General features: G+C 39.5%; 1 protein-coding gene across 5 annotated transcripts in view; it reads left to right on the top strand.

Moving 5' to 3' along the window:
- The window catches only part of MTM1 (myotubularin 1), a 118,100-nt gene extending 93,293 nt beyond the window's left edge, over positions 1–24,807 (top strand). For 4 of the 5 annotated variants that reach the window (XM_012477327.2, XM_064360580.1, XM_012477328.2 and 1 more), the window contains 6 exons: positions 2,530–2,715; positions 9,210–9,416; positions 11,389–11,481; positions 12,111–12,224; positions 14,825–15,001; positions 23,096–24,807. In XM_012477327.2, the coding sequence (XP_012332750.1) occupies positions 2,530–2,715; positions 9,210–9,416; positions 11,389–11,481; positions 12,111–12,224; positions 14,825–15,001; positions 23,096–23,263 (945 nt within the window). In that variant the 3' untranslated portion in view covers positions 23,264–24,807. The remainder of the gene's footprint in view (positions 1–2,529; positions 2,716–9,209; positions 9,417–11,388; positions 11,482–12,110; positions 12,225–14,824; positions 15,002–23,095) is intronic. The other variant, XM_012477329.2, reaches the window with a different exon arrangement.
- Positions 24,808–25,259: the final 452 nt, after the last annotated feature.

Genomic DNA, 25,259 nt, shown 5'->3' with positions numbered 1-25,259 from the left:
TAACTCTAAAGCTCATTATAGCAATAGAATTCTTGAAGGCCTTTTTAACACTCAGGAAACAAGCCTCTATTTCTAGTCCTCTTAGGAGTCAAAGGAAGAAAAATATCAAGGAAAAAGCCTAAGCTTTACAGATCTCTGTCATTCTTTTAGAAAACTCACTCGTGTCCCCCTCCCTCTGCTGTGTGTCTCCGCTAGTCGTCTATATCCATAGCAACAGGCCTGTAGACCTTTACATCATGGTCCTAGGTAATCTACGTTGTTCTTTTTTGTTGAAGAAAGGAAAACCAAAAAAGAACACTTCAAAAGTAACCAGAGACGTAGAATTCAAAGTTTTGGGAACTCGGTGTGTGCTTGACTAATTGATTATTGCCCTTTCTGACCTTCTGTTCTTCTTGGACCTAATTGTTCCTCCCTTATGGATATTTAGAAATTTACACCCCCAGATGCAACAAGCAACGGCACATCATTTTAAATCAAACCAAATCCAGGGACAGGCAAGATCTAGCAGCGAGCCGCTTCTATTTTTGTGACAGTACATTGTGATGAATTAATGTGGAACTGTGCTAATGTCTGTTTTTACCAGAAACATTAGCAATGAGTAATAAAGTACATTTTTCCTTTTTTTCCACTTATTATTTTCAGTTTTATGAAGGGAACTCCAGTATCAAGAATCTCTTTGAAAATCACCATAACTATTGAAAAACCACATGTGTAGAGAAGCAGGTCATCTGTCTGTGGGAGGGAGACATGTCACTGCATTATAGGCTTGCAGATTGAGCAAAACAGGCTGGCCATTTCCTCCCGGACCCTGTGCTGTGCCTGCATTTTACAAAAGTGACTGCTACTTGGAGGGAGCGTCTCTTGAGTTCTTCCCCAAGGCATAAATAACCAGTAAGAGGGGCAAGTGGCCCACTTAAATAATAAATTGCTTATTTATTAGCTAGTAACTTTTTTAAACAACACTGTGAATGTTTACTGTCTACTTACTAGTGATGCTATTTAGAGCAAGCTCTAAAGAAATATTTCTGCCTAAGCATATTTTCTTGCCTGGAGTCTTTGGAGAGCAAGATCTCTGGCTTTTAACAAAGCTCTCCAGGTTTGAAACCTAAATGGATGGTAGCCTTACTTCTGCAGGAAGCCTTTTTCTGTGACTAACCTCAGAAAAAAAAACCTGTTTCTTTGGCCCTTCTGTACATGGCTATAAGCTTATATTCCTTCCATTGTTAATGATAAAGAGAAAAGAGGCATATTGTAGCTATGGCACATTTGTCTGGTGACTTCTCCTTTCCGCTTCAGCCCCAGGCAGATGTTTCCCTGTTCTGTTCTACAGGCACTCTGGAGTTGGTATAATATTGCTTTCTTTGCAAGTCTCAGAGCTGTTGAACTTTTTCTAAAAGGGCCAAAGGCCACGTGTTCTATGCCATTTCAAAACATTTAAGCAGAATGCAGCCAGATTCCTAAATGAAACCATAGCATCTATTTTTGTCAGTGTAGAAAATGGGCACTCTTCACCATGGTGTGAAGATGAACCAAAGCCTGCCCTGGCAAGTTAATACTTGTAGGTGCTACAACAGGTGGTAGCCATCTTGTCTCCTTTTGAAATCGTTTATTCTTTCAGAGCTCACTATGTGCAGTCTCTGTCATTGGTGTTTGCATAGCAGAGAAATAGTCGTGGTTTAGTAGAAAAAATTCAAGCTTTGAAGCCAGACTTAGAGTTAAATTCCACTTATTATCTATGTGACTTAGGGGATAGTTAGCTAGCATCTCTGAGTTCCTGTTTTCTCATTTGCAAAATGAGGAGAGTAATACCTATCTTGCAACATTGCTGAAGAGATAAAATCGTGTAAAGCAAGAATCGCAATGCCTGGGATGTCATAGGGGTTCATTAAATAGTGGCTGGCATTAGCTATTATAATAGAGTGTGGTTCCTTTGATAGTGTGAGACCTCAGTAGTATTATCCCCTTTTTTACAGGAAAGGATGTTGGGGCTCAGAAATGTTAAATGCCTTGCCCCAGATCACAGGGCAAGGAGAAGCTGAAGCTGAGCTATCAGCCTGGGTCTGACTCCAAGGCCTATTGTTTTCCTCTAATGCATCACGTCCTACTTGAGTGCTGTAAAGAGCAGGAGGTGCCTGCTGCCACCTCAGTCTGGCAGCCTCCCCCCACCTCCCTGAAGAGTACTATCAGAGCTACAAAACTAATGGAGAATGAGGACCTTTCACAGCCTGCTTTTGCCTTTCCAGATCCGGAAGAAGAGCGATTAATTATAGAGCATTTTGAGGATGATTTTTTTCCTTAGGAATACAGATTCCCCAGGAAATTGCCAGCCTTCTGTCTTTTTTTCAGATCAAAGTATGACTAATGTTTTTGAGACTTAGTGTTGGCTAGGAAGTCAAGTCACATCAATTATTCATTTAAATTGGTGGGTTTAGGGTTATTTGGAGGACAAATAACTTTAGAAATATTTGTGTAAGTTTCTAATAAAATAGAAGACTCAACTGATTGTTTGTGTTTCGTGTTGTTTCTTAGGCAACAGGAGGAGGATATGAAAGTGATGATGCATATCATAACGCCGAACTTTTCTTCTTAGACATTCATAATATTCATGTTATGCGGGAATCTTTAAAAAAAGTGAAGGACATTGTTTATCCTAATGTAGAAGAATCTCATTGGTTGTCCAGTTTGGAGTCTACTCATTGGTTAGAACACATCAAGGCAAGTGTATTTTGTAAAAATATTTGCGTATATAAAAAAGAATGTAATTGTTTAGTGGAATGGAGATATTTTTTAATTCCTTAAAAAATGGACATTGGAGGATAAACTTAGTAGTAGAGGACTACATTTGACAGTTTTATGTTGCTTTATAATTTGCTTACCTAAATTAAAGATTTCACATCATCACTCCAGAATATTTTTAGAGTTTGCAAAGACATCCATTTCTATCTTTCAGTATTAAGTTGTTCAGTCTTTCATGCAGGTTTATTTAGGTATAGCCAATTTATTATCTAACCATTACTGGGTATGACCTCTTTGGACCTAGATAGAGGTGGTTGTTGTTTTTTTGAAACTAATCTCAAATGACTTATTTTAAAGAATTGATTTTGCGTTTTGTTGTTTTCAATCCTTTATTCTGATAAAGGCATCAATAATTCTCCACTTTTTAAAAAGTACTTGAAGTGATCTGAGGGAACTAACACTTTTAGAAACCAATTAGTTCTGTAAACAAAAAACCAGCTTTAATTTATAGGTGAGTTATTAAGATATATTCTTCAGTCAAATTTTATTTTCCAACTTGATGGAAATCTTATTTTTATTTTGCCCAACTTTCATTTTTTTATGAATTTGTCATCCTCACCAATGAATTGCAGAAAAAAAAAACTGATTGTGGCAACCAAATATAATGTGATGCCTGGATGGGATCCTTAAACAGAAAAAGGACATTAGGTAAAAATGAAGGAAATCCAAATAAAATATGAACTTTATTAATAATAAGTTAATAATGTATAAATATTGGTTCATTAGTTGTGACAAATGTACCATACAACATGACATGCCATAGTTGTGATCAGTGTAAGATGTCAGTAAGAAGAAAAACTGGGTTGGGTATGTGGGAATTTTCTGTAGTACTTTTACGATTTTTCTGTGCATGTAAAACTATTGTAAAATAAAAAGTTTTATTTTGTTTTTTATGTTAGACCTTGTGAATGGGAAAATGGTATATTTAAGGAGGTTCATATATGATTGAAGAGATGATAGGTATATGTAAAAAGAGACGTAATGTATGGCAAACTCAGTAGAAGGAACATTCCCTTTCCGATTCGGTGGGATTTGAATCTGGTCCTTGAAGAAAGTGGAAGGATGGGGAAATCCATTCTAGAGAAAGAGGAAAACCTAGAAAAGGCCCAGAAACAGGTGTAAGTGGGTTGGAATTAGGAAGACTAAGGATTTCCATAGTTGCAGGTTAATCTACAAACCTGCAGAACCCAGATGAACAGAGGCTTGACTGTCAGGTTAGGCTGTTGGGAGCCCCCAGAGGTTTTGGAATAGTAGGGTATTTTAGGAAAATGTTCTGTCAGCTGCTTATAGAATAGATAGGAGAGGAAAGGAAGAGAAAACAGAACTATTTTAAGAGTGCAAAGATAGGGGTGGTAATGGCCTAGTTTGAATGCTGCCAGTGTGGGAGTGAGGGGACTATGAGAGCGATAGACATGTTTCCAAGGGAGGGCCTGTGGTACTTGATGATTAGCTAGGTGCCAGGTCTAAAGAAATGTAGGATGACACCAAGAAGGTGAGCCTGGCTAGCTGAGAAAAGCATGCCACCATTTGCAGATGAAGGGTAATCCTGATTGGGACCTTGGGCAAGAGAAACACCATGCATTTGGAATAGTGGTGGGCCATCCACCTGGTTGTGTCTAACAGGCAGGTTCTCTGCAAAGTAGAACCCAAAATAGAGACTTAGGACTGAGATGTCAGTTTGGCAGTCAGCTGTTGGGCAACAAGCACAAACGAAGCCCTTTAATGTGGATTCTGAGAGAGGTTGTGTGGGGAAAAGATCAGAGGACTTTGAGTGGAGCTTTGGGCCTGTTTGTATTCAGGGCAGGAGGTGAGAAGTGGAGCTCAGTGAACCAGGCATAAGAGAGAAATCCATCAAAGGAGAATATTGGAAGGTAAAGAAAGGATCTTAAGAAAGTGTCAGTGATACTTGAAGGACATTTCTTAGCAACGTTCTTGATGACCTTGGGGGTGTCTAGTGATGTGGTGGGCGTGAGTGAGAAAATAGAGGTAGTGAATATAGACTTTTCTTTTCAAAAGAGAGGGAGTTAATGAAGGGGGAAGTGTTGAGGATCATATGACTATGAGAAGGGCTTTTCAAGTCATGGGAAGCTTCAGCCTGTTTTGTAGACAAAGAGAAAATACTTCAGGAATTTTTTTAAGGGAAAATAATCACACAGGTCTGAAAAGATGAATATACTAGAATGCTTATGATAGTGGAAAAACAGAGCCAGCATGGTGGCTCATGCCTGTAGTCCCAGGGCTTTGGGAGGTCAAAGCAGGAGAATCACTTGAGCCCAGGAGTTTGAGACCAGCCTGGGCAACGTAGCAAAAGCTGCCTCTTACAAAACTAAAAAACAAACAGACAAAAAGTAGTCAGTTGTGGTGGTGCACAACTGTAGTCCCAGCTACTCAGGAGGCAGAAGCAGAAGGATTGTTTGAGCCCAGGAATTTTCAGGCTGCAGTGACCTATTAATATGATTGTAATACTGCATTCCAGCTGGGTGACAGAACAAGACCCCATCTCTTAAAAAAAGTGGAAAAGCATTGGAAACAACCTAAATGTACAAAGAAGTTATATGTATACAGAGTTTACAATATGTGAATAATTATTTCTGAGTCATAGGCCTATGTTTTCTCCATTTTTTTCAGGGAATATATATTACTTTTGCAAATAAGAAAAAATATTTTTTTAAAGAGCGAGCACAGGTACAGGAGTTATTGGCAAGGTGGCTCAGCTGCTACTCTGAGCTAGATAGAAGGAAGAGAGACTGGGTGAAAGTAGGTCTTACTGAATGGCTCAGATATCTGAGGAAGTTAGGAGGCAAGGCCATCTGCAAAAGATGAAGTTCCCACTTAAGAAATGTGGAAAATGTTTTAAGAGATCTCTCTAAGGTTTTATAGTTTTGTCTATAGCAAAGGGGATATGAAAGAAATGAAAGAAACTGTCACTGTCCTCTACGGAAACCAAAGGAGGTACCAGGAGACTGGAGAATCCAGGTGGACACTTGAAATGGTATCTGACTCATGGCTTCTCAGGCATCAGTCACATCATAGCAATTCAGATAGTGGAGCAAAGTTGTGGATAGCCTTGAGTTGGACCTTGAATACTGGCTGGAATATTTTGGCTGCAATCCCTCTGTAAGCCCTAGGGGAAAATTCATTTACTGCCTCTTTCAGCTTCTTGTGGCCACATCATTCCATCCTCTGCCTCTGTGGTCACATTGCCTTCCTCTTCTGCCTGTGTGAAATCTCCCTCTGCCTCTCTCATATCAGGATTTGTGTGATGTAATTTAGGCCCCCCTGGAAAATCTGGAATAATCTGTCGTCTCAAAATCACTAACTTGATCACACCCGCAAAGTCCCTATTACCATGTGAGATAGTATTCACAGATTCCAGGGATTAGGACCTGGACATCTTTGGTGACCATTATTCAGCCTCCTACACTATCTTATAGCCCTGGGTCTGCTGACAGAGAGGTGGCATGGCCATCACTAACCTGTAATGTGGTGAAATGGTGTCACCACTCAATGCATGAAACCAGGGCAAGCCTTTTGCAATGAGAAAATCACCATCCTTAGCATGCCTCCCAAATCCTCATTCCAGTTCACTGAGGCAGGGTAGAAGGCGGACTCTGTGATATCTGGAAGTTGTAGTTCCTCTTTGTCCTTTTCAATACAATACTCTTGCCCTATAGTCCTTCTTTTAAAGCGTCATATTATTTTGGGCATCTTGGATGGCAGCTAGCCCTCACTGAGCCTATGCTCAATGTCAGCACTTTATGGGAAGTATCCTTTAGTCCAAGACAAGCTACTGGGGATATCGCTCATTTCTTCACAGTAGAGAGAAAGAAACCATGGTTACTCAGTTGGCCCAAAGCATGAGATATCAAAAGTGGAATGAGGTTTCAGGCCCAGGTTTTCGGCCATAGAGCCAGTGCTCTTAACATCGTGATGTATGCTGCTTGATGGCTGTCATTTCTTCCCATCAGTCACAAGTCCATCAGATTACTTAAGAGTTTTTGGCCATGTGTTTTTTAAACTCTAGTTTAGTTTCATTAGATAGTTGTAGCTGTTTCTGTCAGAAGTGATCGTGGGAATTAATACTTCATTGGAACACAGCTACTATTTTTCAAAATAATTGACTGAGATTGAGTCCTTTGTTTTAATTATAAGTGAGGGAAGTATCTCGAGTGAGAGTTGCCCTCTGTAAAAATGCATTAGAACCCCAACTTCATTAAATTGGACTCAAGTGATCTAGTATATTACCATTGCTTCTCAACAGCCCTTTCTTCAGAAGTACCTCAAATGAAAATTGTAAACAGGATTTCAAGGAGAGTACTTAAAATGCTTGAAGAAATAAACTGCTCTAGTTATTTTCGGAGTAATGGATTTTGTACAACTAATTGATGTGCCAGACGTTCTTAGGTCCATTAACCTTTCCTTCTTGGCACTACTTTATCCACTTATCTTTAGTTATGTTGTATGTGTAAAGCTTAATGAAGTTACATTTCTTTCTTTTTATTTTTGTAGATTTAACAAGTAAATGTACAGGTTTGTCACGTGGACATATTGCATAGTGAGTTTTGAGTTTCTAGTTAACCCATCACCCAAATAGTGAGCATTATACCCAGTAGGTAATTTTTCACCCCTCATACATCAGATCTTTCACTCGGTCTGATTTTTCCATGAATTAGTTAAAATAAATGAATTTCTATTTCCATTTCCATTTCCTTGCATTAGGTAAAATGACCATAATACATTTCTGTTGCATGGCTGTTAGAATTTTGGATGCTCCATGGAAGAAGTCTTTTAAAAACCAACCCAAAATTACATAATATGTACAAATTGCTGTACGTATGTGACGACATGGAACTCTCATACATTGTTTGTGGAGATGTGAAATAGTACAACCACTTTTGAAAACAGTTTGGCAGTTTCTTTAAAAAATTAAACATACATTCACCATATGATCCAACCATTTCACTCCAAGATATTTTACCCAAGAAAAATAAAAACACTGTGTCCCTTCAAAAATGTGTATGCAACAGTTCACGCCAGCACTATTCATAGTAATCAAATACTAGAAACAATAAAATGTCCATCAGTTGAATGGATAAATAACATGTGGTCTGTCTATATACAATGGAAGGTTATGTGGCCATGAGAAGTAATGAGGTACTGATTCATGCTACAACACAGATGAATCTTGAAAATATGATGCTAAGTGAAAGAAGCCAGTCACAAAAGGCCACCTATTGCATGATTCTATTTATGTAAAATTTCTATTAGAGGCAAACTACAGAGACAGGAAGCAAATCAATGGTTGCCTGGGGCTCAACGTGGAAGAGGGATAGGCCTTGGATGGCACAAGTAAACTTTTTGGGTGATGCGGGTGTTCTACAACTCCATTATGGTGATGATTGCACAACTGTATAAATTTGCTAAATCTTATCGAACTCACACTCATGATGAGTATATTGCATGGTTTATAAAGTATCTCTCTGAATGCATGAATCATCAAAACATGACATCATAGCAGTAACTCATTGTATACATACGTTTATTGATACTTCTAAGTCTCAAATTTTTATGAGAATACTTTCACTTTAAGTACCTACTGTTTATGAGCCAAGTTAGAGTTGATATATTGACAATTTAAGGGTCAAAAGGTGAATTTCACTGTATTAGACTTTTATAGTCTAGATGCAACCTGTTGGGTCAGTGATTTTTTTTTAATCTGATCATTGTTATGGGTTGAGTCTTTGTCCCTCAAAAATTTATATGTTGAAGTCCTGACCCCCAATACCTCAGTGTAACCCTATTTGAAAATAAGGTCTTTATAGACATGTTTAGTTGAAATGAAACTATACTGGAGTAGTGTGAGCCCTCACTTCGTTATAACTAGGGTCATTCTAAAAAGAAGAAATTTGGACACAGACACACACACACAGGGAGACTGCCATGTGAAAATTGGAGTTATGCTGCCACAAGCCAAGAAACAAGCTGAAGCTAGAAGAGCGACCTGGAAAAGATCTTTAGTGGTTAGCATGGCGCTGCCACCACCTTGATCTCAAACTTCTAGCCTCCAGAACTGTGAGACAATGCATTTTTGTTGTTCAAGCCTCACAGTTTGTAGTACTTTATGACGGGCCTAGCACACTATCACAATCACAGTCACATCCGTGAAAATAAGTTTGGGATGCAGTTTGACTTTTGGTTTGTTTGGGTTTGTTTTTTAATACCTGGGCACATTCAAATGCAGTGTCTGTAGAGGAAGAGCAACAGATCCTGCAGCGCTTAGCGTTGCATTTTGATAAATCTTTGCTCTGGAATTAATTGATATTTTAAAGCATGGCTTTTTCTAGGTTTAAAAACTATCAAATTTAAACAATATCTTATAGCTCCCTACTGACTCACATATTTTTCTTTGCCAGCTCGTTTTGACAGGAGCCATTCAAGTGGCAGACAAAGTTTCTTCAGGGAAGAGTTCAGTGCTTGTGCATTGCAGTGATGGATGGGACAGGACTGCTCAGCTGACGTCCTTGGCCATGCTGATGTTGGATAGCTTCTATAGGAGCATTGAAGGGTTCGAAATATTGGTACAAAAAGAATGGATAAGTTTTGGACATAAATTTGCATCTGTAAGTAAACAAAGCTAATTTCTAAAAATAGATCGCTACCATTCAGGATTTTAAAACTAGTTGTTAAACTACATATTCAATATTAAAATGAAAATCTGAGGAGTGTAATACAAAATTTATGCGTCTGAAAATGCATGATGCCTTGAATAGTGAAAGTCTTTTTAAGAGACATGTTTATCCATCTGCACTGTTTGCAGTTTCACTGGAAAGTAATACAGACAATCTTCATAGAAATATTTAAATTGAAATGTCGTAAGAGAAGGAAGATAGACAATTCTTTCTCAAATAATATAGCTATTAGAGTCCAATATATTTTATAGACTTTCAGTTGAGGCTTTTTATTTTCTAATAGGCATTTTGTAAATCATCAAGAGATGAATAAGTTCAAAAGGGCTATTGTATAACATGGTGACTGCAGTTAATATATTCTTGAGCAATGTTAAGAGAATGGATGTAAAGTGTTCTCACCACAAAAATGATAACTGTGAGGTAATGTGTATCCTCATTTTTGGTATACTCAGTCATTCTACAATGTATATATATATACATCAAAACATAGTATACACAGTATATATAAATTTCTCTCCCAATTAAAAATAAAAATAAATTTTTAAAAATAACTTCCCCAAGAAATTTTTTAATGAAATCATCAAAAGAACCTATTAAAATTAGGCCGGGTGCAGTGGCTCACGCTTGTAATCTCAGTACTTTAGGAGGCCGAGGCAGGCAGATCACGAGATCAGGAGATCGAGACTATCCTGGCTAACAGAGTGAAACCCTGTTTCTACTAAAAATACAACAACAACAAAAAAAAAATTAGCCGGGCGTGGTGGCATGCACCTGTAGTCCCAGCTACTTAGGAGGCTGAGGCAGGAGAATCGCTTGAACCCAGGAGGCAAAAGTTGTAGTGAACTGAGATCATGCCACTGCGCTCCAGCCTGGGTGACAGAGCAAGACTCCGTTTTTAAAGAAAAAAAAAATTCATATTCCTAGGTCTTATTTCCAGATGGCCTGTAAATACACATTTTCACCCAGCTCCTCAGTGATTCTCATGAGGGGGATTTGTAGACTACCCTTTCAGAAACCCTCCTTTATGTATCATTTTAGCCTTCATCCAAGTTTCACAGTGTGGATAACATTTTCAAGTAGAATCATTTTTTTTTTTTTTTTTTTGAGACAGAGTTTTGCTCTTGTTGCCCAAGCTGGAGTGCAATGGCATGATCTTGGCTCACCGCAACCTCTGCCTTTCAGGTTCAAGTGATTCTCCTGCCTTAGCCTCCCGAGTAGCTAGGATCACAGGCGCGTGCCACTATGCCTGGCAAATTTTTTGTGTTTTCAGTAGAAATGGGGTTTCACCATGTTAGCCAGGCTGGTCTCAAACTCCTGACCTCAGGTGATCTGCCGGCCTTTCCCTCCCAAAGTGCTGGGATTACAGGCATGAGCCACCGTGCCCGGCCATAGAAAGAATCATTGTTTAATAAATGAATACATTGTGAGATTTTTTGGTTTTGTCTTGTTTTTAGGAGAGAAAAGAGCGTTTCATAGTAATAATCATACCGTTTGGACATGATTTTAAGTCTGGAAACTTTAGGATTGTTCTCTTTGCAACTGAAGGAACTAGCTTGAGTGTATTGCTAATGTACTAAGTAGGATAATCATGTTCATTCTATCTATAGCTGTTCAGGACTTGTACAAAATTCCAACTATATGAAACAGTTGTAACAATCACCTAGGATGATGATTCTTTGCCAGTTTTTATTGGTATTTTACAGATGTTTATATACTTAATTTCCATTATTTTGAAACCTTACATTGCCTATATTGCCATGGAAGTATATATTATTTCCTGTCTGAGAAACTTGGCATTTAGAAGGCAGATTGCTGATTGTATTATCACATTTTGTGTGTTATATGCTTTTCTCAGTTTTGCACTCATTAATTAAAACAAATTATCTTCATCAATTTATTTCAGAGAATAGGTCATGGTGATAAAAACCACACGGACGCTGACCGTTCTCCTATTTTTCTCCAGTTTATTGATTGTGTATGGCAGATGTCAAAACAGGTAAGGAACGTGGGATGAAAATACATTCAACTTAATGTTTAAATTAAACATTTTAATATAATGGTTGGGATTTGACCCCAAAGTAATATGGGTAGAGATGGAGATGAAGCAAGACTGGTCATGTGTGAATAATTGCAGAAGCCGGCTACATGAGTGTTCACCTTTTTATTCCTGCTACTATTGATATATCTGGGATTTTCCCTAATAAAGTTTTAAAACTTAAATATTTAACTCTGTTATCTGTACTAATGGAAGATCAGTGGAATTGACAATACCAAGTTGTCCTGTCATCCATTCTGCACTGACACTTACATATAGCCGTATTTGCTAACTCATAATACCTTAAATACCTTAATACCTAAACTACACTGTACATGCAGGAGAACCCAGAAAATCAGTCTGTTTATCTCCTTTTCTTCTTTATTGCTTTATTTAACACTTACTTAAACTGTTCAGTCCTATGTAAAGTGCCAAAAAAAGAACTCTAGTGTGCGCGTAGATGACAGCCTCTGCTGTCCTTCCTAGAACCTACAATGTGGCAGCCTTTGTTTACTTCTACGGTGTATCTTTTTAATTTTGTCAAGTTTCAGTCCCAGTGTTTCATGCTTTCTTTGCTTGTTTTTGTTTAGTTCCCTACAGCTTTTGAATTCAATGAACAATTTTTGATTATAATTTTGGATCATCTGTATAGTTGCCGATTTGGTACTTTCTTATTCAACTGTGAATCTGCTCGAGAAAGACAGGTGAGTAAAAACGCTATTTTTTTTTTTTTTTGTACATTAGGCTTGCCAAAATATATGCAGTCTGCCATGAAATATAAAGAATATGATAGCTTGTAAGACACTGTCTTTGACCTCAAAGAGTAGGAATTACATAAAGGTATGCATTTTGTGTTCTATAAAGGAATACCTGAGGCTGGGTAACTTATAAAGAAAAGAGGTTTAATTGGCTCACAGTTCTGCAGGCTGTACAAGAAGCATGGTGCCATCTACTTAGTTTCTGGGTGAGGGCCTCAGGCTGCTTCCACTCATGGTAGAAGGTGAAGGAGAGCCAGTGTGTAGAGATCATACGGTGAGAGAGGAAGCAAGAGAGAGGGGAGAGGGTGCTCGGCTCTTTCTAACAACCAGCTCTCTCGGGAACTAATAGAGTGAGAACAAACCCCTAAGAGAGAATGTGAGTCTCTTCATGAGAACTTGTCCTCATGACCCAAATACCTCCCACTAGGCCCCACCTCCAAAATTGGGAATCAGGTTTCTTTTTCTTTTTCTTTTTTTTGAGACAGGGTTTCACTTGGTCACCCAGGCTGGGAGTACAGTGACACAATCTTGGCTCACTGCAACCTCCGCCTCCCAGGCTCAAGCAAGATTCTCCCACCTCAGCCTCCTGAGTAGCTGGGACCACAGGCGCACGCCATCACAGCCAGCTAATTTCTGTATTTTTAGTAGAGATGGGGTTTTGCCATGTTACCCAGGCTGGTCTGGAACACCTGACCTCAAGTGATCCACCCACCTCAGCCTCCCAAAGTGCTGGGATTACAGGTGTAAGCCACCGTACCCACCCTAGGGATCAGATTTCAGCATGAGGTTTGGAGGGGACAAATATTCAAACCATGACAGAGGTTTTCCCAAAAGTGAAAATATAGCTACCATATGCTCCAGCACTCCCACTACTGGGAACATATCTAAAGGAAATGAAATCATTATGTCAAAGAGGTATCTGCAATCTCATGTGTATTACAGCACTATTCACAGTAGCCAAGATATGGACTCAACCTGTGTCCATCAACAGTTGAATAGATGAAGAAAACATAGCACCTATATACAGTGGACTACTACTCAGCCATAAAAAAGGAAATCCTACCATTTACAACAACCTAAGTAAATCGGAGGACATTTTGCTAAGCGAAATAAACCAGGCACAGAAAGAAAAGTACCACATGATCTCCCTTATGTGTGGAATCTAAGAAAACTTGAACCTATAGTAACAGAGAGTAGAAAGGTAGTTACCAGGGACTGGGGAAAGGGGTAAGGGAAAGGGGGACATAGTGGTCAAAAGATACAAACCTTCAGTTATAAGTACTGAAGACCTAATGTGCAGTATGGTGATTATAGTTAATAATAATGTGTATTTGAAATTTGCTAAAATAGTGGATCTCAAGTGTTCTCACTACAAAAAAATTGGTATCTATATGAAGTGACAGATGTTAATTCGCTCGATTGCAGTGATTATTTCATAATGCATAAATGAGAACATCACATTGTATACCTTAAACATATACAATTTTTATTTGTCAGTTGTACCTCAGTAATACTGGGGAGAAAAACAGTTGTTTCTGGGAAAAGAGGTGAGAGAGAGCTCTTTCTCGTAACCTTGTCAAACTATTTGACTTTTTAAAGTATGTGCATATATAAAAATAAAAGTAACATTCACATAAACACAATGTGGTATAGATTTTGGCATGAAAAAGGTACAACTGAGGTTGAGGTGGATTCAAAGAAAGGCAAAATTATGCTGTTATTATTCATGAAATCAAATCCATCCATATGTTGAAGAAATGTCTTTAGTCACTTATTTTGGGATGTTCTTAGTGGCTTCCAGTTTTAGTTTATTGTTCTTTTCTTATTAAAGTCATTACTAGGCAAAGTTTCCGGTTCTACCTTTGGTCATTTTAATTCCTGTGTCTTTATTTCCCAGCTTTGCTATTTGTTTTTGTTTCCTCTCTAGTTTATGGTCAAAATTTTGTAAAAGCCTGCAATGAAAAACAATGAAAATGTGAATATCTTTATGAGATGACAGACACTAGGCTAAAAAGTGAAGACTTCACGCAGTCAGTTATCCAGATGTTTTCAAATATATGGATGTTGACATGTAGATTAAACATCTGGATGGTTGATTAAAATAACTGTCCAGATGCCTACTTTCAAGTAGACACAGGTTAAGATTTCATAGTTCTAACAAATAGAAAAGTTTTAAAAGTAATTGGGATCATATGATAATTTTTCTTTTCAGTGAATTAAAAAGAGTATACCACCCATCTGTTCATAAATGTTTTACCTAGCCGGAAATACTCTACTTAGGTCAGTGAATTGCATTTAATGGTACAGCATCCTGCGCCTCTGTCTTCTGGCAGAAACAGTGGCTTTCAAGCTAGGCCATTACCTATGCAAATACCGATAAGTGGCTGACAAGCACTCACTGGCCCGTGAGGCTTTTTGAGCTATTATGAGGATAATGTAAATGTATGCTTCAATTTCATGCTGAATTGTATTGCTATAGGCTGCAAAATGATTTGTGGATTTATGTGTGTTTTGGCTTAGGCTTTCTACTTTCTCTCTCTCTGTAGAAAGTTACAGAAAGAACTGTTTCTTTGTGGTCACTGCTAAACAGTAATAAAGAAAAATTCAAAAACCCCTTCTATACTAAAGAAATCAATCGAGTTTTATATCCAGTTGCCAGTATGCGTCACTTGGAACTCTGGGTGAATTACTACATTAGATGGAACCCCAGGATCAAGCAACAAGTAAGTGCAATTGCACTGTTCAAAGATAGCAGTGTCAACAGTGTCAACTGCTGGGCTTAGATCATGTTATTTTGTTTTTTTTTTTAACAATATGAGGAAAAATATCAGACTATAGAAACACTTATTGTTAAACTCAACTTTCATGTAATTTTTTTAAAATTACTAAACTATGTGTTTTGATGTGAAACTGCCATTCTTCTGCCAATGTGATACAATTGTTAACTATAATGCTAGCTGATTTAAAGCTCTAGAAAATTTCTGAGTTTTCATAGCCAGAGATTTCCTTTTATCACTTGAAGTAGTAGTTCATTATATAGACATTGTTAGAAAATTCTTTACATTGACTGGACTTAGATGATCCTCTTAAGAAAATGTTTGCTACTCTGTCATTCAGGTGTATGCACTAGGTCAGCTAACATCAGATTGCTTTTCACTGAGAGTATTTACTTCAAAAATAAAGATAATTACCCTGTCAATAGGAGGGAATTCAGTTGGCCATTTATCAAGCAAAAATGGAAACAGTGGGTTTTGAAGTGAAAGACTCCATTTCATTAAAGACACACTTGGGCTTTCCATTCTCCCACCTCCACTCCATCCAAAATCAGAAGGAAAAGCAATCTGTTTGTAAAGGCTTAGCAGTACATCAGTTTATTGATTTGTTCTAAGCATTATCGATATTCAGTATTTGTGATGGTTCTTTGTAAAGGTTTGTACATTTTCCTGCAGTTTGGGTGGTCGACTACCTGTTCTGACAGTCCAGTCTTGCATAAGCGCCAGCTTTAATGCCAGAAATAGGCTGGCCACAGCAGGGTCCCATAGCTGTGGCCTCTCTCTCAGATGGTTCATTCCTCTCAGGCAGTTGGCAGCATACCAGTCTGTGCCCTGCCTCCTCACTGGAGAAATGCCCATTTCAAGCTGGCATCCTCATTTCAGGGTCTTTGCTACTCACATGAAAGGCTTTTGCAATTTGGTAATGGTTGAAATGTGTATTCTTTTGGAAAGGGACAGATTCCAGGGCTTGAGAACCATTTACTTGTTTAGTTTGGGATTTGAGAAGCACATGTGGGGAATTTATTTAGCAGCAGTTCTAGCAGTTATGATTATCAAGTAAAGATTAAATGGTAATCCTTACAGAGTTCTAACTGCTTTTACAGGAGATGTGTTCATTTTCGTATTAAAAAATATTTTGGTCCGGGCATGGTAGTGGTTCACGCTTGTAATCTCAGCACTTTGGGAGGGCAAGGGGGGCAGATCACAAGGTCAAAAGATCAAGACCATCCTGACTAACATGGTAAAACCCAGTGTCTACTAAAAATACAAAAATTAGCTGAGTGTGGTGGTGCGTGCCTGTAGTCCCAGCTACTTGGAAGAGTGAGGCAGGAGAATCACTTGAACCCAGGAGGCAGGGGTTGCAGTGAGCCGAGATCATGCCACTGTACTCCATCCTGGCGACAGAGTGAGACTCCATCTCAAAAAAAAAAATTCATACATACATACATATGTGTATATATATATTCTAGATGAGCACTGTGTTTGTCCTATAAAATAAGCCTTTTCCATATTTGTCATGGCTTGGTTTTAAAATATTGTCAGTGAGAAAATACGGACAGTTTTTGTGCAAGTCCTGTAACCTCTTGTCACCCATTTGTACTTGGAGAAATTCTTGAAATTGAAGGAATTTGGAGCAGTTCATTTCTGAATTCATAAAGGTAGTAATGGTAATTGTGTGGCACAGGGTACATCATTAGAAGAACTTATTAGAATATATTTATCCCACTTATTCTCATAGATCTTGGCAAAATGGAACTGTGCTGGAGACGAGTGCCCATTGTCTGGTCGGGTTTTTACTTCGAGGCAGGAATTGGCCTGTATTATGATTTATTGGCATGAATTCAGAAAAGAAATAACTTCTCCTTTCTATGTAGATTTTCTGAATGTGAAGGACCCTACACACATCTTCATCTCCGCAGGCACTTTGTGTTTTCATCTACCAAATATTGAATGTTCTCATGCGTCAGGCACCAGGGGGATGCAGAGATTAAGAAGAGGCGGTCTCTGCCCGTGAGGAGCTCCCAAGCTGGTGGGGGTGGCCAGAAACATAAGCCAATGATTATAATGCACAGGGATGAGTGTAAGAATAAAAGTATGAATTAAGTACATTAGATCCGCTTATGTAGAACATTATTCATACAGAAATAAATTAAATCCAATCGCATAGGACTTTTAAAAGAATATAATATAAACCTAAGAGAATGTAGTTAACCACTTAAAATTTAAATTGTTATTAAGTTGTGTGAGCCAGAAGGTATACAATTACTGTCTACTTGTATACAGCCCCATAATGAGCTGTTAGCCTCAAAGAAAGCGGGATTAGTGTGCTTTTAAAAGCAAAAGCCACCAACCCTTGCTCTGGCATAAAAACTGAACAGAGTTTATGGAAAGACCAATGCTTACATTTGAAAAGCTATCAATAAGCAGAGCTGGTACTTTTATTTAATATGAGGAAATTACTCATGCCAAAAGTGTAGTCGCATTACAAACCCGAGTAGGAATTTCGGCTGCCAGTCAGCATCATATGGTGACTGGAACCACTCCAGGAACCACTGCATTCCATGTAGCTGTTAATCAGGGCTGCACTGGATGTACTGAAATTTTGTATAGTGGTAACTAAAGGATGAGATTCAGGACAAATATTAACAGGCCCACCTGTGTGGTATTTAAGTCATTTTTGTGAGAAAAGTTAAAAGGGATATGAATATGAAAATTGTTTAAAGCCTAAAACACTTCCATAATGAGCTGATTGCCTGTCTTCTTTTCCATGCCTAGCGAGGACATACTTTATAATTCACTTTCCAAATGAGAAGTCGAGGTATACTATTTTATCACTTGGCTTGAAGTTTTTATTTCTTGTTATTTGTCTTTGTATTACAAATGGACTGTTTACATCCTCCGAGTGGTTTGTTTGTCTGTAACCCAATAACTTCTATATATTTTATACCCATTTCTTGACTGAATTGCCTTTTCATTTCTAATAGTTTTTAGGTTTACTCTTTCAGTTTTTAATGATACAGTCATGCCATCTGCAAAAATGACTGTTACTTGATTTCTTTTTCTTATCTAATTGCACGTGCTGGTTCTAATATTCAAGCTGATTCTGAATTCTAATACTCGTATTTCAAAGGGAGGTTTTAAAAATAGCCACAATTTTGGAGGAGAATATCAAGGAAGAACCTGCCCTGCTATAGAGCAAGACTTATTTGGAACAGAGTAGAGCCCAGAAACAGTCTCCCTTTGAAATACGAGTGTTAGAATTGCATTGCGTTGACGTGGAGACTTGGAATAGTAAGAAGGTGGCAACGTAACACATCGCTGTGAGTGGACTGTTCAGTAAATGGTGCTGGGACTGGAAATAAAAGTTAACATGTCCGAACAGAACTCCTAATATTCCCCCCAAAACCTCCTCCTCCTGCAGTCTTCCCCACTTCAGTTCCTCCTGCCATCTTCCCCATTTCAGTTTGTGGTAGCGCCAGCTTAGTCGCTCTGGCCAGGAACCTTAGAGTCATCCTTGACACCTTTCTCTCCCACACCCCATGTCCAGTCTGTCAGGAGAGCTTGTTGGGCTGTGCCTTCAAAACGCATTCAGAGTCCAAGCACTTGTCAGTGAGCACCCCCACCATGCTGGTGTGCGCTGCCTGCCCTCTCCTGTGCGTGGCAGCGATAACCTTCTACTTGGACCCCCTGACGCGGCCTTCACTTCTTTCTACTCTTCTCAACATGGCAGCCAAAGCAGATCATGTCACTCTCCTGCTGGAAACTGGCCAGGTAGCTGCTTACCTCACCCAAAGTGAAGGCACAAGTCCTTACAATGGCCTCTGAGGCCTGGTGTGACCCCCACCCCACCCCTTACCTCTGTGACCTCCTGGCATCCTCACCAACAACTCTGTCACACGCTCAGCTTCAACCAGACTGGCCTCTGCTCTTCCTTAGACACTCAGGTATCCACGTGATGCCCTCCTTCATCTCCCTCAAGTCTTTCTCCAAAGGTCAGCTCTTCAGTGCAGCTCACTCCGACCATCGGTTTAGCATGGAACCCTCTTACCCTGCTCTAGTCTTCTGTAGAACTGATCACCTTCGAATATTCTGTGAAATTCCCAGGGTCGTTAACATTCATTGTTTGTCTGTCTCCCCCTGCTAGAAGATAAAGGCCATAAAAATAGGCATTTGGGCCTCCTTTGTTCACTGGTGCATCCTGAGCACCTAGAACAGTGTCCGGCGCTCAGTTGAATTTTAAGAGAAAAATGGGCAAAGGATATTAGCAAGCATCCCACAGCACTTACTGGGTGTCAGGCATTCTACCAAGCATAATGCTAGACATGCGTTTCTGGAAAACTTCCCACTGCCAGTCGTACACCGAAACTTACAGTGATCATAGGGAGAGTGGGATGAAGAGACTTCGGCAATCCTCTGCACCTTTGTAACCAGAGCGCTAATGAAACAGCAGTCCCAGTAGAAATGTGGGCATGGCTCCACCTCTGCTGCATTGGCACCTGGCTTTAGCTGATTCACGCCTTGGCTGCCTGTAGTGTGTAGCATGGTGTGGTCCCCAAAAGACAGCGACCCAGAACCTGTGAATGTGACCACGTTTGGAAAAAGGATCTTTGCAGTTGTAATTAAGTTTAGGATCTCATGATGAGATCATCCTAGGTTTAGAGTGGGCAGGCCCTAACTCCAGTGACAGATGTCCTCATAAGAGAAAGGAGGCGAAGTTTGAGACCCAGACATAGAGGAGAGAAGGCCGTGTGAAAACAGGCAGAGATTGCAGCGATGCTGCCATAAGCCAAGGAACACCTGGAAGCACTAGCCGCTGGAAGAGTGAGGAAGAATTCTCCCCTAAAGCCTCCAGAGGGCGCATGGCCCTGCTGACACCCTAATTTGGGGCATGTGCCCTGCAGAACCATCAGAGAAATTTCTGTTGTTTTAAAAGCCACCTAGTTTATGTTAATTTGTTAGGGTAACCTCATGGCTCATGCTCCCTTCTCTGGGATACCGGTTCTAAAAAGTGTCTGCTTCTAATAGAGACCATTCTCCTAAACATTAAAAATTGAATCCAGGCCAGGTACAGTGGCTCACATCTGTAATCTCAGCACTTTGGGAGGCTAAGGCAGGAGGATCATCTGAGCCCAGAAATTCGAGACCAACCTGGGCAACATAGTGAGATCCCTTCATCTCTACAAAAAAAAAAAAAAAATGTCTTAAGTAGCCGGGCATAGTTCTGCATACTTGTAGTCCCAGCTACTTGGCAGGCTGATACAGGAGGATCGCCTGAGCCCAGGAGTTTTAGGTTATAGTGTTCAAGGTTTTGCTGAGCTGTGATTGCACTGCACTCCAGCCTGGCAACAGAGTGAGACCCTGTCTCTTCAAAAAAAAAAACATCAGCTGCAATGTTCATCATCAGTGCATCGTCTTCACAGCTTCCTTACTGGTGCTCACAGCTTCAGCAAACAGTTCAACACAGTAGGAGGCAGGGTGGCTCTGGAAACCACTACATGTGCTAAAGAAAGGCACTTTTGTAGATGTTTGGCTTTTTTTTTTCTTAAAAAAAAAAAAAAAACAGGATACATGTGCAGAACGTGCAGGTTGGTTACATAGGCGTACATGTGCCGTGGTGGTGTGCTGCACCTATTGACCCATCCTCTAAGTTCCCTCCCCTCAGCCCTCATCCCCCAACAGGCCCTGGTGTGTGATGTTCTCCTCTCTGTCCATGTGTTTTCAATGTTTAACTCGTGAGAACATGCAGTGTTTGATTTGCTGTTCCTGTGTTAGTTTGATGAGGATGATGGTTTCCAGCTTCATCCATGTCCCTGCAAAGGACGTTATGTCATTCCTTTTTATGGCTGCATAGTATTCCATGGTGTATATGTACCACATTTTCTTTATCCGGTGTATCATTGATGGGCATTTGAGTTGGTTCCAGGTCTTTGCTATTGTAAATAGTGCTGCAGTAAACATATGTGTGCATGTGTCTTCATGATAGAACGATTTATAGTCCTTTGGGTATATACCCAGTAATGAGATTGCTGGGTCAGATGGTATTTCTGGTTCTAGGTCTTTGAGGAATGGCCACACAGTCTTCCACAATGGTTGAACTAATTTACATTCCTGGCAACAGTATGAAAGTGTTCCTATTTCTCCACATCCTCTCCATCATCTGTTGTTTCCTGACTTTTTAATAATCGCCATTCTGACTGGCGTGAGATGGTATCTCATTGTGGTTTTGATTTGCATTTCTCTGATGATCAGTGATGTTGAGCTTTTTTCATATGTTTGCTGGCTGGGTAAATGTCTTTTTTTTTTTTTTTTTTAAAGAAGTATCTGTTCATATCCTTTACCCACTTTCTGATGGTGTTATCTTTTTCTTGTAAATATGTTTAAGTTCCTTGTAAATTCTGGATATTAGACCTTTGTCAGATGAGTAGATTGCAAAAATTTTCTCTTATTCTATAGATTGCCTGTTCACTCTGATGATTGTTTCTTTTGCTCTGCAGAAGTTTAGTTTAATTAGATCCCATTTGTCAATTTTTGCTTCTGCTGCAATTGCTTTTGGCGTTTTTGTCATGAAGTCTTTGCCCGTGCCTGTGTCCTGAATGGTATTGCCTAGGTCTTCTTCTAGGGTTTTCATGGTTTGGGGTTTACATTAAGGTCTTCATATATTGCTTAAGCTTTCTAGAAAGTGCTTGCCCCTGATCCCTTCAAAACATTAACTTTCTGGAGGACTGTTCTGTGTGTATCTTGACCTGGGTGTGATTATTTAAGTGTATACATATGTCAAGATTCACTGAGCTGAAAATTTGAAGATTTTGCACTGTGTGTGGTTTATGCCTCAGTACAAAACTTTTAAAAATTAACATGCTGGGAGAATCAATCACCTTATGCTCCAGCCTGACTTCTGCCTTTGTATCAACATCAATCCACTGTTTACTTAACAAAGTAGTTACCATTGTAGCAAAACAGATGCTGTTAACTCACTTCACTCACATAACAGTGCCATGTGAGGGCTGTGCTGTTTTGATTCCCATTTTACAGACGGGGAAATGGAGGCACACAGAAGGTGAGGGGCGGAGCATAGCAGAGCCACTATGGCTCTCAGCCATGTATTAAGATGGGCAGTAAGCACATGAAGAGATGTTCTAGCAGAGCAGTAGGAACGAAAACTACCATGACATACCACGTCATGGCCCTCAAACTGGAAAACATCATCATCATTGTATGCACCCAAGTTCTGGTGAGAATGCAGAACAGTGGAACTTCCAGGCATCACCAGTGGGAGCCTAAGGTGATGCCACCCTCTCTGCGGACAGTCGGGCAGCATCCGGTGAGGTGTCAATGACCATATTCTGCTTCTCAGCAGTTCCACCCGCAGGATAATTCCTTAGAGCAACGCTCACACATGTGCTTGAGATGTGTACAAGGATACTCAGTACAGCATTGCACATACTACCGAGGAGCCCTAGACATCTCTGATTACCCATCAGCCTGGGAATGGGTGGAGAAACTGGTTTATTCCTTCAGTGCAACTTAACAAGGATGAAATCCAGAAAACATGTTGGGTCAAAATGTCAATTGATAAATACCGGATGGTACCAGTGGTGTAAATTTTGATAAAATATAAAGTAATACTGTATTTCGTTGCTGGATACTCACTCACAGGAAAAGTGTCACAAATCTGCACAAAAAGGAAGGCCACATGGCAACTTGAGAAAAGTTGTCCCTCAGAGTGAAAGAGGACAGTGGGCCTGGGACGGGCAACGCAGGAAACTGGAGCTGGGTCTTGTTTGATAAATTTGAAAAGATGAGTTACCTGTGTGAGGAAATGTGCACATCAGGTATTTCTTGGTGAACAACTGGGTGTTCTAGCACTGTGTTGTACTTTCCCGTATGTGTCAATGAGGCAATAGCTAAGGAAAGTGTGTATTATGTTGAACTTCGAGTAAAAGGCTGATTTACAAAGCAGCAGTCGCAGCAGATGGGTGGAGCAGGTGAGTTCTCATGACGTGGCTGGCATAAGGTCTAACTCATGTCTCTGGTTCTCTCCAGCAGCCGAATCCAGTGGAGCAGCGTTACATGGAGCTCTTAGCCTTGCGTGACGAATACATAAAGCGGCTTGAGGAACTGCAGCTCGCCAACTCTGCCAAGCTTCCTGATCCCCCGACTTCACCTTCCAGTCCTTCGCAAATGATGCCCCATGTGCAAACTCACTTCTGAGGGGACCCTGGCACTGCATTAGAGCTCGAAATAAAGGCAATGCTGACTTTTCATTTGGGGCTTTTGTAAAAAGTAGATTAAAATATTTGCCTCCACGTAGAACCTGAGCTAACATAATCTTAAACTATTGAAGATGTGCCTTCTAGAATACATATTACAGGAACACGACAGGGTCCACATGGCAGTCAGAAGAAAGGAGCTGAGGTGAGGTTTTGGAAAACACTGACACCTTCAAAGAGCAGTTTTTGAAAGACAAAGTTTAGATTTAATTTACGTCTTGAGAAATACTATATATACAGTACAGATTTTGTGGGCTTAATTGAAACAACATTATTTTAAAATCAAAGGGGAAATATGCTCATGAAATGGATTTTCCCCAAGCTGCTTAACAGTTGCTTTGGATTGTCTAAAATGAATCCAAATGTGAAAGATGTGAGTTACTGCCAAAACCAAATTGAGCTCCGCTTCCCAGGCATTACCCAAAAGCAAGGTGTTTAAGTAACTGCCAGTGTTTGTGCCATCGTCGGTGGTGACTTAAGGAGAAATGGCTATATAGATGAGTTTTTCATTATTTGGAAATATGAGGGTAGAAAGTGTTTTCCCCTAATTCTCCAGAGAAGCCTATTTTTCTATTTTTTTAAAAACTGACAGGGCCCAGTTAAATATGAGTTGATTTTTTTTTTATTTTGCCAGTTTTATTTTCTAAATTCTTTTATGAGCTTGCCTAAAATTCGGAATGGTTTTCGGGTTATGGCAAACCCCAAAGAGAGCACTGTCCAAGGACGTCAGGAGCGTTCTGCTGCTTCCGGGAATGTTTTCACAAATGTTGCTCTGGGCAGTCCAGCTCATCTGCCAAAACGTAGACCTACCGCCTTGGATGCATGAGCTATGCTAGAGCATCATCCTTAGAAACTGACGCCCGGATGTACATTTGTTGAGCATGCTCTTGACAGTATCGTGTTTATGCATTTCAATTTCAATGGCGTTGGCTTCCCCTCCCCACCCCACGCGTGCATAAAAACTGGTTCTACAAATTTTTACTTGAAGTACCAGGCAGTTTGCTTTTTCAGGTTGTTTTGTTTTATAGTATTAAGTGAAATTTGAAATGCACAGTTCTATTTGCTATCTGAACTAATTCATTTATTAAGTATATTTGTAAAAGCTAAGGCTCCAGTTAAAACAATTAAGTGTTTTACAGTGATTTGTAAAGGACTATTTATAGCTAATATGCTTTTGTTTTCAATGAATTAAAGATTAAATATATCTTTGTAAATTATTTTATGTCATAGTTTAATTGGTCTACCAAATAAGACATCTCAAATATAGTAGTATAATGTATGAATTTTGTAAGTATACGAAATTTTATTAGACATTCTCTTACTTTTTGTAAATGCTGTAAATATTTCATAAATTAACAAAGTGTCACTCCATAAAAAAAAAGCTAATACTAATAGCCTAAAAGATTTTGTGAAATTTCTTGGAAACTTTTTCATGGCAATAATGACTAAAGACCTGCTGTAATAAATGTATTAACTAAAACCTAACACTATTTGCAGGGCTCTCACTGTGTATGCGTTGGGAATGTACATGGTGGCCGCCTTATTTCTTTTCCTGGGTCTATTTCATGTACTTTTTCTCTCACTGCCAGCCTCGCAGGGCTCTCCCAAAACTTCAGCAAGATTGGGCGTTTAAGTGCATTCACAATGCAGATTTGAAGAGTCACAACTGTCTACGAAGATGGCTTTTGCGAAAGTGAACATGCAAAACTCCAGGCGCTGAATAGGGAGCATAGCAGTTGACAGTAAGGGATGTGAAGATACTGGTTAAATAAGCCATAGCTGGTGTCTCATTAAGTAAGACTTTTTTTTAATTCTTCAAACAGTATTGCCAGTTGGAGATTATGCCGTTTACATATGTACATTCGAAGAATGCTGAATAGTTATAGCAGTAAACTAAAATTTAACATTTTGGACCATCAGAATACATCAAGTCCAAC

This window comes from Aotus nancymaae, unplaced genomic scaffold, assembly GCF_030222135.1.
Source record: "Aotus nancymaae isolate 86718 unplaced genomic scaffold, 86718_ANA_hifiasm-v0.15.2.pri h1tg000004l, whole genome shotgun sequence".
NCBI classification, from domain to species: domain Eukaryota; kingdom Metazoa; phylum Chordata; class Mammalia; order Primates; family Aotidae; genus Aotus; species Aotus nancymaae.
The sequence above is the reverse complement of the archived record's forward strand: the minus strand, read 5'-3'. Positions and strand labels throughout refer to the sequence as shown.